This window comes from Sphaeramia orbicularis, chromosome 18 (assembly GCF_902148855.1).
Source record: "Sphaeramia orbicularis chromosome 18, fSphaOr1.1, whole genome shotgun sequence".
Classification (NCBI taxonomy): domain Eukaryota; kingdom Metazoa; phylum Chordata; class Actinopteri; order Kurtiformes; family Apogonidae; genus Sphaeramia; species Sphaeramia orbicularis.
The window spans coordinates 29,054,494-29,069,029 of record NC_043974.1 but is presented as its reverse complement, the minus strand read 5'-3'; the positions used below and the strand labels follow the sequence as shown (position 1 = coordinate 29,069,029).

The 14,536-nt window shown below is 39.0% G+C and overlaps 1 protein-coding gene across 34 annotated transcripts in view; it reads left to right on the top strand.

Moving 5' to 3' along the window:
• LOC115438765 (receptor-type tyrosine-protein phosphatase delta) overlaps positions 1 to 14,181 on the top strand; it is a 617,983-nt gene extending 603,802 nt beyond the window's left edge. For all 34 annotated transcript variants that reach the window (XM_030162597.1, XM_030162584.1, XM_030162598.1 and 31 more), the window contains 7 exons: positions 3,866 to 4,151; positions 6,088 to 6,266; positions 6,711 to 6,837; positions 7,044 to 7,169; positions 8,643 to 8,797; positions 9,036 to 9,171; positions 10,886 to 14,181. In XM_030162597.1, coding sequence (XP_030018457.1) covers positions 3,866 to 4,151; positions 6,088 to 6,266; positions 6,711 to 6,837; positions 7,044 to 7,169; positions 8,643 to 8,797; positions 9,036 to 9,171; positions 10,886 to 10,954 — 1,078 coding nt within the window. In that variant the 3' untranslated portion in view covers positions 10,955 to 14,181. The remainder of the gene's footprint in view (positions 1 to 3,865; positions 4,152 to 6,087; positions 6,267 to 6,710; positions 6,838 to 7,043; positions 7,170 to 8,642; positions 8,798 to 9,035; positions 9,172 to 10,885) is intronic.
• The last annotated feature ends 355 nt before the right edge of the window (positions 14,182 to 14,536 follow it).

The window sequence follows — 14,536 nt, the reverse complement described above, 5'->3', positions numbered from 1 at the left end:
GTCTAAAATTAACGTTTATTTGCAACATTGTTAAGCAAACAATTACATGATCAAAAACAAATTAATTTCATCAAAAAAAAAAAAAAAAGTCTCCGTTCGGAATGTCTGGGGTCGCCAGAAATTTGTAATGGAGTCACAAGCCAAAAAAGGTTGGGAACCACTGCTCTTACCAGTGAAATAATACTAGAACCAATCAGGTTATCATGTGTTTTAATATGCTGGAACATTAAAACTACTTTTATCTTGGTTTCCTCTTCTTGCAAGGTGAGATCCATGTGAAATCTGCCTCTTAGCAAACACTCACAAGTTCAGTACAGTAGGTTTCCTGCTTTCTTAGTTCATTCCGCTTCCACTAACCTACGGGTCAGGGTCTGTTTTGCTCCTTCAGCTAAAGGGCTACCAAGGCGTTGGGAGGTCAGAGAACAAGTCGAAAGGACATGATTGAATGGCTCAGAGATCAGTGGCCTTACCCAGCCGCTCGAAAGAGAAACTTTTAGGGATGCAGTGTGTTTAGCCTCACTAGACTTATTTATGTTCATCACAAAGAATGCAAACATGAAATAACTTTAGTAACAGAAGAGAAGAAATAAAGTATAGTTGTGCTGCAATGATAAGACTCAGTATTGAGGATCTGAGTACATTTTAATAAGGCTGTGTTTGGGCTAAAATTCAAGCTAAAATTTTTAATACTGCATAAAAATGTCCCTCTGATCAATACACGGTTACATTTTAACCCATAAATGTACACACAAAAGTGCATAAACGTATACTGGCTTTCGTCCTTGAAGAGACGATCCAGTTTAACTGTTGCCATTGTTACAAAACACCAATGATTTAAGTAATATTAAAAAAATATATTAAGGTTGACAGTCGATTAGAACTCAAAACAAGGAACGAAATAATAGGTTACAATGCAAACTTCACTCAGATCATATTACGTTGGTTAAAAACATGTAAGCATATTAGGAAGTTGTGGTAAAAGATGGAAAATGCTGTGTACCAGTCATGTTTTTTGTTGCTGGGATAATGCCCTGAGGAACTGTGGGACCACATCCTTTCCTATTGTTAAGGATGGCCCAGTTTATCCTAAAGGAGACTGGACTAATATTTCTGAAAACTGTCTTTAATCATGGCTGCCGCTTTTGGGTCACTTCAGGAACCTTCCTAAGCAAACAAAAAGGCAAAAACGAGACTTAGAGTTACCAAGTGAAGCCTGAACAAAACAAAACTTTACACATCCAAGTCAAAATGATGGACAAATATTATTTACTTCGCACATTTTAGAAAATATTCATTCACATAAATGACTGAGATTATTGAGTCTAACGGCTAAACACTGATTCTGGTGAGTTTATATGTGTGTTGAATGGCCAGTGGAGCGAAATGGTGACAGGTTAGCTGACAGCAAGAGATTTGCTAACAATACATATGTAATTGCTTTCACTGCTGCTCATGCTTTATCTTCTCGGGGCTCATTGCAGCTGTATTTTACAATCCACTTTCTCTCCCATCCCCTATTCCCTAAACTCCTGGAAAGCATATTAGTCTGACACTTAATGTGTGTCGACTTCCAAAGCAGCTGGTCTTGACTGGCTGAAAAGGCAGTGTCAGGTCATTAGTGCAGCCAGTCCGCCAGCTCCCCTTCAACTGCCAAAAGCACCGACGGCTTTCTGCACCGTCTCACACTGCCACATGCACGCCATCGCTTGTCGATAAAGAATGTGTCCCTTGCATCTCCTGGTTTTACATTTTAGAATAAATACTTTGAGCAGATGAGTCTTTTGGAACGCTAACTACATAACTTAAAGATAACTGGCAGTGTCTGTCCCTGCATGACATTCCCCTCCACTCTCCCCCATTCCTCATCTGCCTCAGTCTCTGTCTCACTAGCTGTCACTCTGTCACTTACTTTCTCGCAGGTCATCACTCTCCCACATTCAGCCCTGCACTGTAAAATGTTTTCAGATTAGAAACAGCTGGGGTAAAGGGAGAAATCTCTTCTACTTTCTGAATCCCCCCGCCAAGGGGCTGAGGTGTTCTCAGACCTGGAAGTGATTCATTCTTCAAATATCCCCGAGATACTTTCGCATAGGCCCAGGTTTGCTTTGCAGCATTACACACATACACAATTTCTAATTGCCCTAGAGACATGAGGAGTGTTGTTACAAAAGGGAGAGGGGAAAAAAGAAAAACGAAAGAAATCCAGCCAATGTCAGCCATTTTGAAAGTGATCATCAGATCATTTGTTAAAGCCAATGACTCCCATACGTGTCTTTATTCCATCCCCAGCACAGTTCCAGTGCAGCATGGCACATTAACCAGACTTGGCCTCTGGGGACTAACTTTACTCCCTCTTGAGTTTTTCCTTCTCCACCCTTTCCCCGTTCCTTAGAGCAAATGAAAAACAAATGCTCCATCAGAAGTAGAAGGCACGAGTGCATGGCTCACACCTCGTAGGCATGTCAGCTTAATGGATTGAATACCCTATTTACTTTGGAGCGCCAAGCGCAAGGACTCGACTTGTCAGTGTTGCGCTTCGCAGTTGGCGGAAGGAGAGTTAACAAACAAGATTTAACACTACCCTGTCATCCCCGTGGTAAATAAATTGTCATCAGAAAACATCATTGGTGCTGAGGCACGCACTATTAAAACATGTGCTGGGGTGAGCATTTGCAAATTGTCAGCAGTCTGAGAAAAACATCCATGTTCACACAGCATGTCTTTAACTGGCCTGGGAGGAGAGGTCAAAAAAGAAATGGTACAATATTTTGCCTTTTTGTTGGAGTGCTTGTGCATTTTTACTCGCTAATGTAAAATGTGAATCTTAATGAACAGACCTGCCTTTCAGTGGCTCTTCTAAAACTCTTATGCCATTTGGGTGCAGTGCGCTAATCTAGTGGCATTAATTAAAGCCAGCTGCACTTCTCTGAAGTTACCCAGCACATTAATAAAGCCCTCTCAAAATCATACCCTCAAAATTGCATCTGTCTGTCTATCCACATTTGTTGTGCATTTGTTGTAGGGCCACTTTTCAGAACTGTGAGATAAAGGTTAAATGTTGCTGTTACATAAGTGATTAGTCCTGATGGGCTGGAGAGCACAGGTGGGTTCCAGAGGGGGGTGAGGGGGACTCGATTGCAAAGCCAGGAGTGAGCTCACCGAGGGCTGTAACTGCCAAGAACTCTTCTCTACACAGTGCCACTTCAGATTTAATTACACTCGAAGCCAAATGGTCAGTCCCTCAGAGACGAACTTGGCAAAGAGAGTTTACTGTTCAGACTTATCACCGGGTACAAGGGAGTTCTTCAGGGCTCTGTGAATGTTAACAGAAGATATCTCTCCGTCCACAGGGTTACAACAGAATCAAATGTCAAACAAAGAGTCTTCAAGGGATTATTTATTCACTTGAAATTTAAAATGCCTTAAATGTGATTCTGACAATTTGTGTTACCTTCAGTCTCACTTATATATGTTTATGGGAAACTGATCAGACTGTATCAAAACTGCACGACTTTAACCGGTCCTGTTTGAAGTTATTGGTCCACATCTTGCTTGTATGTTGGTCTCTTCTCATTAACGAGACATAGCCATATCTACAAGAAATATGTCCACATAATGTTACATTCATCTAAGGCTAGGATTAGAGTAATTTCACAAATTTTTACGAGCATGGCTGGGAAGAAAATTGGATTCATCACAGTTTTAAAAATGTCAAAGTCTTAACTTTGATTTGCTGAAACCTGCTGAAACTCTGACAGACTTTTCAAGTTAATGAGCCGGACAGAGCAACTAACATGTCTGGTAGTAATAAAAATAAGGCCATCCGTCAGTAACACTCTGCTGTTTGTGTTGTTTTTGACTACAGTGCCGGTGTTGGTCGCACAGGCTGCTTCATCGTGATTGATGCCATGCTGGAACGAATCAAGCATGAGAAGACTGTGGACATCTACGGGCATGTAACGCTAATGCGAGCCCAGCGCAACTACATGGTGCAGACAGAGGACCAGTACGTCTTCATACACGACGCTCTCCAGGAGGCCGTCAACTGCGGCACCACCGAAGTGCCCGCCAGAAACCTATACGCCTACATCCAGAAATTGACACAGATAGAGGGTGGAGAGAATGTCACTGGCATGGAATTGGAGTTCAAGGTACAAACTGATACAAACATACTGAAATAGTTTGGAAGGCTATCTATTTGGAATATCATTTTATTGGCATCCCGTTTAGAATTCGAACCTAGTGGCTGTGTTTCTATATAACTGTGATGAAATGTTGCAATAAATAATATGCAAACTAACTGAAACTATGCTGTGTAGTGTCAGCGGAAGGCTATGCTTGGAGGCTTGGAGGTAATAAATAGAAAAAGCAGAAATTGCAAAGTAATGCAAAGTGTAGTAATAATGGGAATATCTTTGTGTGAAAACAGGGGAAGATGCCTAAAACCGCACATACTTAAATGTTTGCTACACTGGAACTTTTCCTTCTCCCATTAAAGGGGTCGTATGTAGTATTGATTTGCATCCGTCACTTACTAGAACACACTTTAGACTGTCAAAAACACCAAAGAATCAATTCTGGATCCACAGATTGTATCATGTCCTGAATAAAGTATAAAGCTTTTTGTTTACACACATCTGTATTATGATATCAAGTTTTCTTCAAACTAAAACACAGACATAGATTTTGACAGTCGGTCGACATAATACACTGCATCAGCTGATAGTTTACATTATAGCTTTGTTAGCTTAGCTCTGTTTTCAGACAGAAAACGGCTGCAGTAAAACCACAGATCACCTCAGTTTTCTGTACAGTTTGTGTTGTCAGTAGCTGCACAAAAGATCTGTTTGGAATCATCCAAGCAAGGTCAGAACTGGCACAGTTTAGTCTGAACTGTGGATCAACAAATGACCACATTAGTAATCCCCATTCTCTTGATTTTGAACCGTATCCAGTGGTAAAAACGGCAGTGCTTCTAGATCTTCTAAAAGTTGTTTCTAATCACATTTTGTCACTTGGCATGAGTTTTCCTCACTGGCAGAGTGATTCACTACTCCCTCTATTGGCCACAAACTACTCTCCTGTCAGTGTAAATGTATTCAGTTCATATCTCTACAGTCCAATACGCTTTAAATGCATCAAATCTTCAAAACCACCTGAAGACAAAAAGCTGTCTGCAACTCCTCATATTTTGCTGTTTCCATTAACCTTTCCTAATGAAGTACTTCAAAATATGCGTAAAAAACATGTAGATGTGAACATAGCTGTTGTCAAACACACTGGGTCATATAACACACTGTCAATAATTGGCCACCCTCGGTCTTCTGGACACTTTTCCAACATCCATTAGGCCTGTGAGACATTATGGAGCCTGTGGTTTCCTCTTTACTTGGTTGACTCACTTGTATAACCCAACATAGGATAAATTCCTCCTCTGGTTTACCCCTCTCATATAGCCTCTTTAAAGGGGGTCTTGGTTTACTTAAAAAATGCCAAACACAGGTTTTCCCTCACCACGGGACAATTGCCAGAGCGGCTTGAGCAATATCCACTGCATTTACAATGAGGATGCATTTCATCCAGCCTTATCCAGCCTTTTGCAGCCTGTAGTGCTGCCATATGTACTGCTTTGCCTTGCTTGTCACGAACCTCCTTTTCTTGCTCTGTGATGGATGCTGATTCCACTAAGAAATGATAAAGAGGTTAGATTACACCGCACTTCTGTCCACTCTGAGCTCACTCGGCGATCCATTTCCCTGTCTTTTCATCATAACATGCTATTTTTTCTTCTGCCAAGGCACGCTGTGATAGTAATCACTTTGGTGCTATTCCAATTCTTCATTGTTACGTGAAATAGTATAAAACCACAGTAAAATGCAAGCCAGTAAAGCGTAAATTTCATCACCTGCTTACAATGGTCTTCCCACACTTTACATGTGTTTGTTCATTGGATCTTAAATCTTATCTTGGAGGAAAAAAAACACTTTTTTTTGTCAGACACAGACTGTCATAGGGGAAATAAACACACAGCAGCTTCTTACCTTGCTCTAGCCTGCTAACTGGTGTATTTCTTCTTATCCCTTGCAGCGTTTAGCTAACACTAAAGCCCATACGTCACGATTCATCAGTGCCAACCTCCCCTGCAACAAGTTCAAAAACCGCCTTGTTAACATTATGCCATACGAATCCACACGAGTGTGTCTTCAGCCCATCCGAGGAGTTGAGGGCTCCGACTACATCAATGCTAGTTTCATTGATGGGTACAGGTAAGAGCTAAAGTACTCTTAAGGCCAGCGCAGCATACTGTCATTGATTTCTTGAATCAATTCCAATTCACATGGTCCCAATTCAATTGCATTTCCTATTCAATTTGATTTAGTATCGATTTGGTTAGAGATATTTCAATTACAATAGCAAATCTACTTGGATATGAAATAGATTCTCAGATAATTATACAAGGAACCCTCTAAAGTGATGGATTATTAAAAATATTAATGTTTACATGGCCAATAAGCAAAAATGTGTTAATTGAAGTGTTTTTCTATGACTTTATTAGTTATTACAATGGCTCCTCATATTAAACAAGAGAGAAAACCTACCTCTAACCTTTGCATTTGTTTTCATCTTGGCACAAAATCACCCAAATTCCTTGAAATCTATTTCTGATTGTATGACAACTCTTTCATCCTATCAAAATTGCATTCCCACAGGCAACAGAAAGCCTACATTGCGACACAGGGGCCCCTGGCAGAGACTACAGAGGACTTTTGGAGAATGCTCTGGGAGCACAACTCCACTATCGTCGTCATGCTCACCAAGCTTCGAGAAATGGGCAGGGTATGACTTCACCTTATGGTTTTGTCACCTGACTGACTGTTTCCTAGGTCTAGGGTGCATTTTACTAAACAGCTATACCATAGTGTTCACGCCTTTGAGTGTGACACAGAATGAAAAATATTTGGAAATGAACACAATGAAGCCAGTGTATGACAGGAATGTTGTGGCTCAAAGTGGTATATTTCTTTTTCATTGACTCCCTGCAGGAAAAATGCCACCAGTACTGGCCAGCAGAGAGGTCGGCCAGATACCAGTACTTTGTGGTGGACCCAATGGCCGAGTATAACATGCCCCAGTATATCCTGAGAGAGTTCAAAGTGACTGATGCCAGGGTAAGTAAACGGATTACGGAACAAAGCCAGGCACTCAACACTGTAAATGTTGCACTCTTTCTTCAGTGCTATTGCTTATAGTTTCAATATATAATCAGTATTAGTGGTACATTTTGGTTTGTGACTAACCCATAGTGTACTTTAAAGGGATGTCATAAGTTTCCATGATGTGTCATACAAATTTAAAGCAAACCTGAAAAATTGCACATTACATTCAATCATGTGGAGCAAATAATTTAGGCTGCGCTGTGTCATCAACATGTGGTGCTGTAGGTTACGTTATCCATAAAAAGAGTAGAAGTAGAGCATTCTGTTATTGTTTCAAATTAATTCATATATGTTTTTGCACTTTACCAGAATATCTGGGAAGGTGTCTGCAAAGAAGCTGATCAGTTACAAGTTAAATTTTTTGCTTCAGAATTATTTTAAAAATGGGCGTTTCCATTTCCCCTATGCATATTTAGGGCATCTGTTGAAAAAATCCATCCAAGCAAGAATTTGTCTTTTTTTTTTTTTTTTTTTTTTTGGGGGGGGGGGGGGTCTTTTCCATTAAAAAAAAATTCCACTGTGAAATTGCAAAATGCACTTTAAATGTGTTCATGGCAATGCTCCTATTGTTGTCAGTAAAATAATTAATAAAACAAAACACAAGGTGTCATTTTGCTTTTACATGTGGTGTTTTTTTTTTAGCTACCATTTATCTTTATACATTTTTTGATGCAGTTACTGTTTGGTCTTTAACATTTAAAAGTTTAAATGAAGAAAAAGCCTGATTACTAAGCACCAATTGCTGCATCATTTAACTTTATTTTAGTTTTAGTGAAGGCATTTCATATGCCGGCTGTGAATGCCCTCTGACCATAATTAACACTCCAAGATTCATTAACTCAAAACGCTGGCATTGTATCAAATATTTGTTTATACCAAACTATGGCCTAAAGTGTAACATGAACATAAATATATATATATTTGTCGGAAACATGACACGTGTCAATGTGTAAAAAACAAACGCGGTGCCGGCAGCGGGGAGCTGCCAGAGTTTTTAATTCCATCAAAGGCTTACGCAGATACATGGCACCAGCTCCCTCTTTGTAGTGCATGTTAAACTGTCTCCTCAATGGGATTTCTTTCCTTATCAAGGGGATACAATATCACTTAAGTAATGCACTCTGCTTAAAAGTCGATCCTCCAAACACCCTGTCAGGGATGGCACATCAAACGAATTAGCATCTTTAGTGTTCATATTCTAATATATTCAGGTAAAATGACAGGCATCTTTAATAACAAAACGTTTCCTCTGATGAAAGAACGCAGTCTTTAAATGTGAAACAGGTCGGGGTCATTATGGTGTGTTGGTCATGGAATGAACTGCTGCGAGTTGGCCATCTACAAAATCTCTCAGACTGACTTCTTTGTTTTTTTCCATATTTCTGAGCATTGTTCTCTTTTTTTTTCCGATTCCTTTGTTCCCAGGATGGACAGTCACGAACTGTAAGGCAGTTTCAATTCACAGACTGGCCTGAGCAAGGAGTGCCAAAATCAGGAGAGGGCTTCATCGACTTCATCGGCCAAGTTCATAAAACAAAAGAGCAGTTTGGCCAAGATGGACCTATCTCGGTCCACTGTAGGTAAGAGACTAATCACAATAATCGAAGGAAGAACACTGAAATTAAACTAAAGGGAAGTGTTACGAGAGCTGGATGAAGTTTTCAATCGATGGCACAAGAAACACCATAAACGATCAAACACTGAATCAGAACGATAGTGCTTTTTTTTTTTTTCATTTAAACAAACTTGTTGCATAATGATGTAGTTGCTCTGCCCTCAGCGTTGACCCTTCCTGTCCTATTGATCTCTCCTGCACAGCGCGGGTGTTGGTAGAACCGGAGTTTTCATCACTCTCAGCATTGTCTTGGAACGAATGAGATACGAGGGTGTAGTAGATATCTTTCAGACGGTGAAAATGTTGCGGACACAGAGACCAGCTATGGTGCAGACAGAGGTGAGCGTTTCTATTTCATTTACATGGATTTGCAAAGAGAGCATCACTTTCACTTGTAACGCGGTGACTTTAAGTTTTGACATTGAACAGCTCATGTGTTAATTTAATTTGACTCTCTTAACTTCCTAATAAAAGGGATTCCAACTAACTCTCTTGAGCCAAACAGATTTAACTAAAGGACGCCTGATTTAAAGACTGTGATTAATTTAGTAGCTGAATCTAGGGTAGTCTCTGACCTGCAATTTCATAATTAGACACCGCCTCCTTACAAACCTCTATTGTACCTGTAAAAAAAAAAATAATTTAAGGGTGCTTTCACATCAGACTAAAGGTCAGGTTTTTATTACATTATATACATTCAATCCAGTTTCACGCTGTAATTTTGTGCTCACAGTAAAGCTCTTTGCACATCATTCCTATGTACGTGCCAGCGCCGACTGTGTTCTGATTACTTTGTAGACGGGTGTGTCTTGTCAGTCGGCGGGTGGCCTTTTCCATTTGTATGGAGGAAAAGGAATGAACTGAGCGTGTTGCACACCTTTCCCGCTGCCACAGTTTCTTTATATTCAGGTGGCATTGCTTGGCTGTCCTCTTATGTCCTCTCGCGCTCTCATCTTCTTGGAAAATACATTAAAGTTTCAGCATGTGCTTTTTCAACACTTTTTGTTACTTCTGTCAAACAATATTTCTATTTAAAACTTTGTCGCCTCCTTTCCCCTGGTGCTACTTCGACTCAGCCTTCTTTTTCTATTATTCATCGATAGAGGACAGCCTTCTCTAACTACGTGCAATTAGTTGAAAATCACTAACAATCATAGAAAGTGTTGCTGACAATGTAAGTGACAAATTGTGGTTCAGTTTTGTTTATGGTAAAGTTCATAGCAAAACGAGTTAGGTGTGAAAGCGCCCTTAACCCTGTAAAGCTTGAACCATTAAATCATTGACAGAAAATTCCAGTTCTTTGAAACTGGAGCCTTTATTGGTCCTTCTGAATGACCCCAAACATCAATTTCCATGTATGAGTTTAATTCAATTTTGTATCATATTTGATACATTGGGTCTCAATGCTCAAATATTTTTTTCCAACATGTCTAACAAATTGGCAATTCCTTTTTTAAAATTGTCAAAGTTCTGCCTCCTTCCTCATTAATGACAATCTTGTAGTGTCATTGGAAAGGCCTCTGGTGAACAAATTCCTCCCCCCTGGTGGATTATCTGTGTATTGCATGTATGCAATTGTATACATCAGGTTTTTCAAGAAAAAAAAAAAAAAAATCACACTAATCATGTAGAGCACAGGTGTCAAACTCCGGTCCTCGGGCGCCGGTATCCTGCATGTTTTAGATATTCCCCTCTTCCAGCACACCTGGTTTAATGAATGATCGGCTCATCATCAAGCTCTGCAGAAGCCTGATAATGATATAATGGCTTCCAGGTCTGATGGAAGAGGGAAATATCTAAAATATGTAGGATACCGGCCCTCGAGGACCTGAGTTTGACACCCCTGATGTAGGAGGCTTCAAAACTCATGTATCAAATATGATACATTTGGCGTTATAGGTTTAATGAAAAATGAGATATCATGTTTTGCGGCCACTGAGTGCTGGTTAAATGTCACAATAAAAGCAAAATGGAACAAAAATGATTTTCAATGTTTGATATCAATATCGCTAAGGAGCAGCTCAAGCTAAAATCCTGTGTTCTTTGTTTCTAGGATCAATACCAGTTCTGTTACAGAGCTGGCTTGGAGTACCTGGGAAGCTTTGATCACTATGCAACGTAAAAGACCCAGTATTGGAAGAAAAAAGCAGAGGGCCCTTTGGAAAGAAAACCCAGTGAGCCTCTCTTCTGAGCCATAAATTCCTGCTTGAGAAAGTACTCCTTAACTCCTTGCTAACAACTCATTAAGTGTTGGATGTGCGACATGACTTGTCAAAAAATGAAAAAGATGATTCCCGGAGGACCAAGTATTAACCAACCCCAATAAAACCTTGCCTTGACGCAAAGTGAGGGAATCCTGACTGTTGAAGCATCGTACGGAATTACCTTTTCTTTTGCTTCAAGGATTCATTTTGGGGCTCATAAAACTGAATGAAACCAACACAAAAAAGTAAACGAACAATAATGACATCGTCAGAAATGCATCAGTGATTATGAACCATTACGAGAGGCATTGGAGGCACACAGAATTGTGGGGAAAAAAAACTTGATGCACATTGTAAAGAGAAAAAAATATCAGTTTCACAATCAAGTACACACAGACAACCCATCGAAAAAGAAGACAATGCTTGGTCCACAACAGCAGGACAGACTTAAAGTAATAATAATGAATAAATACCCCTTTTCCTGTCACAATGTTCATCATCTAAATTTGGGGAGAGGGTAAAGTTAAAATGATCTATGAAATAAATAAAAATTATTGATTTAGTTTTTTAGTACTTTATTATACAGCTGATGTGCTTTTTTTGAACTGTGTGAATTTCCTTTTTTTACACAAATTTATCGCTTGGAAAGAAGTGATAAAACGTATTTACGTAAATGTTCTTTTTTTTTTTAAAGCTGTAGAACTGTTCTGACGTATGTGCTTTTTTGCAGAGAATCTCTTTATTTTCTAATCTTTTATTACTTTTCCCCTCATTTTGTTGCACTTAGTGCACAGAATGGAATTCACACTACCAAAATGTAACTTGAGTTATTTTTTGGCTTAGAATTTTTTTTTTTTTTTTTTTCGTTGTTTTATTTGTTTTTTGTCCATGATCACATACATGGTAAATTAATTACTCCCATAAGATAAACTGGGGCTTTGTGGAATCAACAGGGATGAGCAAAGTATGAAGTTGCTGCTACCGATTATCTTAGTTCTTCCATGTCAGAATGATAAGATAAGAGAGAACCTGATGAATTGGATACATGGATATATAAATATATGGTACAGATTGTCAAATATATGTGAAATATATACAGAAAAGATACATATATTATTAGAAATATATTGATAAATGACATAATTTATATGAAAGTATATGAAATATGGATTGTCTATGAAAGTGTCCAAATTACAAGTCGTGTGCTATGGGGGAAATGAAGAGATATTTCACTGGAATGCACATCAGTAGGACAAAATTGTATTCTGATTCAGTGCATCTTTTCTTGTGCAATAAATGTGTTTTTAGATAGGATTTTTTTTTTTTTTTTGTGGGTATGTTATTCACTCATGACATTGTTGTTCCCCCGCAAGTGAGGTGTGGGAGTGGGAATGTCAGGTGCCAGTCAAAGCATCACTGGTGCATTCTCCGAGCTCTCATCCAGTCTGTAATTAGTGTCAGAGGGTCCCACGGCCACACTCACCGCTCCACACAATAGGGCAAGGTACAAAGACGACACATTCTTGTGGTTCTTTAAAGCGTCCGACGGTAATAACATTTATTTTTCATTTTGCATTTAGAGTGCCTTATATTTATGCCTGTTTTATAATGTTTCATTTAAACATAATAATGTATCCTTTGAGTAATCTAGGCATTTAGTGTAAATGTATAGTTTACCTTTTGTTTGTCATATGATGAGATTATATATGCAAATAAGAACATTTCAAAGCTCATAATTTTTCATTTTCAGTGGCCTTATTGTGGCTGAGTGAATTAGAATAAAGCTGTTTATATTTTATGGACCTCGACAGCAAAAAGTCAAGAGGACGCGGTAGTGTCGAGACATTCGCCCTGCGTCTTTTCTTGACACTTTCAATTTTTGTCTGCAGCAGAGGTAACGGTCAGTCCATCAGTGCATGTATTCAGGCCCGACGTGAAGTTAATGAGCTTTTTACAGATTGTCACAACGGTCAAATTTTACGACGGTAATTATAGCGTTTTCCGATGTTAAAAGGGTTCATCGTTAAGGAGAATGCCTAACACAGGTCATCACTGAAGGGTTTCTTCTTCATGCCTTAGGTTTGGATTACGGACGTTGTGCGCGATACTACAGAGAGCAGATACAGAGAAAAGCAAAGTGCAACACATTATCGGTTCTGTTACCCTGACAATCCTTCAATACGTGTCATGTCCCATGTTTATGACAGAGTTGGACACAGGGGGTGTAGTTTAGTTACATTTCTGCATCTTTTAACTTCTCCGTACCCTCTTTGATGGCTTTGTGGATGTGCATTCCAGGTGCTTTCTTTCCCTTGTTAACTCAAGCCACTGTGTTTTATTTTTGATGTCTGCTTCGTGGATTTCCTTTGTCATAATTTTGAGATATAAAAGTGCTATTATTTATCCTCATGGTGGCTAATGTTACATTAATGTTCATGTTCATTTTCTCATCTCAGTCTCCTTTCTTTTTTTGTTTTAATTATTTGTCATATGCATGGTGAAACATGGCCAGAGCTGGCCTGGTAGGAAGATTTGCACTTTCTCTATCTTTGTACTATGCACTGCCCTATTGATTCTAAACCCAATAATATATTACTTGAACCCATCTATAAAAAAAAAAAAAAAATTCTCCTAAACGTTCACGTTGTGTGTATGTAAATAACACAAAAAAGGTATCAACTCTTGAAAAAGACAAAAAAAAAAAAAAGTTTGTGGCAAAAAAGAGCATCCATTCTGATGCCATGGTTACTCCAGCAGATGACTTCTGAAAAATCTGTCCCCCAACCATCTGTTCTTGTGGCTTTGCCATTCAAGCTTGGAGTGTCATTAACAGAAATAAACGTTGTGTTCTCTGCTCTCTCTATCTATCTCTCGTCTGGATGCATAGACTGAAAATTAAATAATGAAATTGTAAAAAAAAAATAAAAAAAAAATAAAAAAAAAAATGGCTTGTTAAAAAGATCATACAATTACCTCTGATTAGTTGTAAGCGTAAACTGTTTCTTTTTCTGAATGAAAGGAGTGCTTTTTATTTTCTTACTTAGGTTACATTGGTGGCGAAAGAAGTCTGTATGAAAATCAGTTCTTTGCTGACACAAGTTCCATTTGTTATAAATGAATTCTATTAAAAAATGTCAGTGTTATGCATCGGCGTTTCACTTGTTTCCCTCCACCTCACTCTGACTTGAAAAGACTGATGAAGCTATTTTACCCCCTACTGGTCTGGGTCCAACATATTATCCACAGTTCTCTCATGAAAGGGGAAATTGAGCCTCACCACATTTGAATAGATTTCCGTCGCTCTGGTTTTTCTGTCACTGATGTCAGCCACAATGAATCATCAGGAGAACCTCTGACAGATGAAGTGCAACATTTTCGAAGCCAGCCTCGTTTTAACAGAGACTTTGTTCTGGCAGGGTACAACTGACACTGTTGTGACAACAGCAATTACATTACACTAAATGCAGCTTCACGACTTAAGCACTGTACATTTTTGTTGC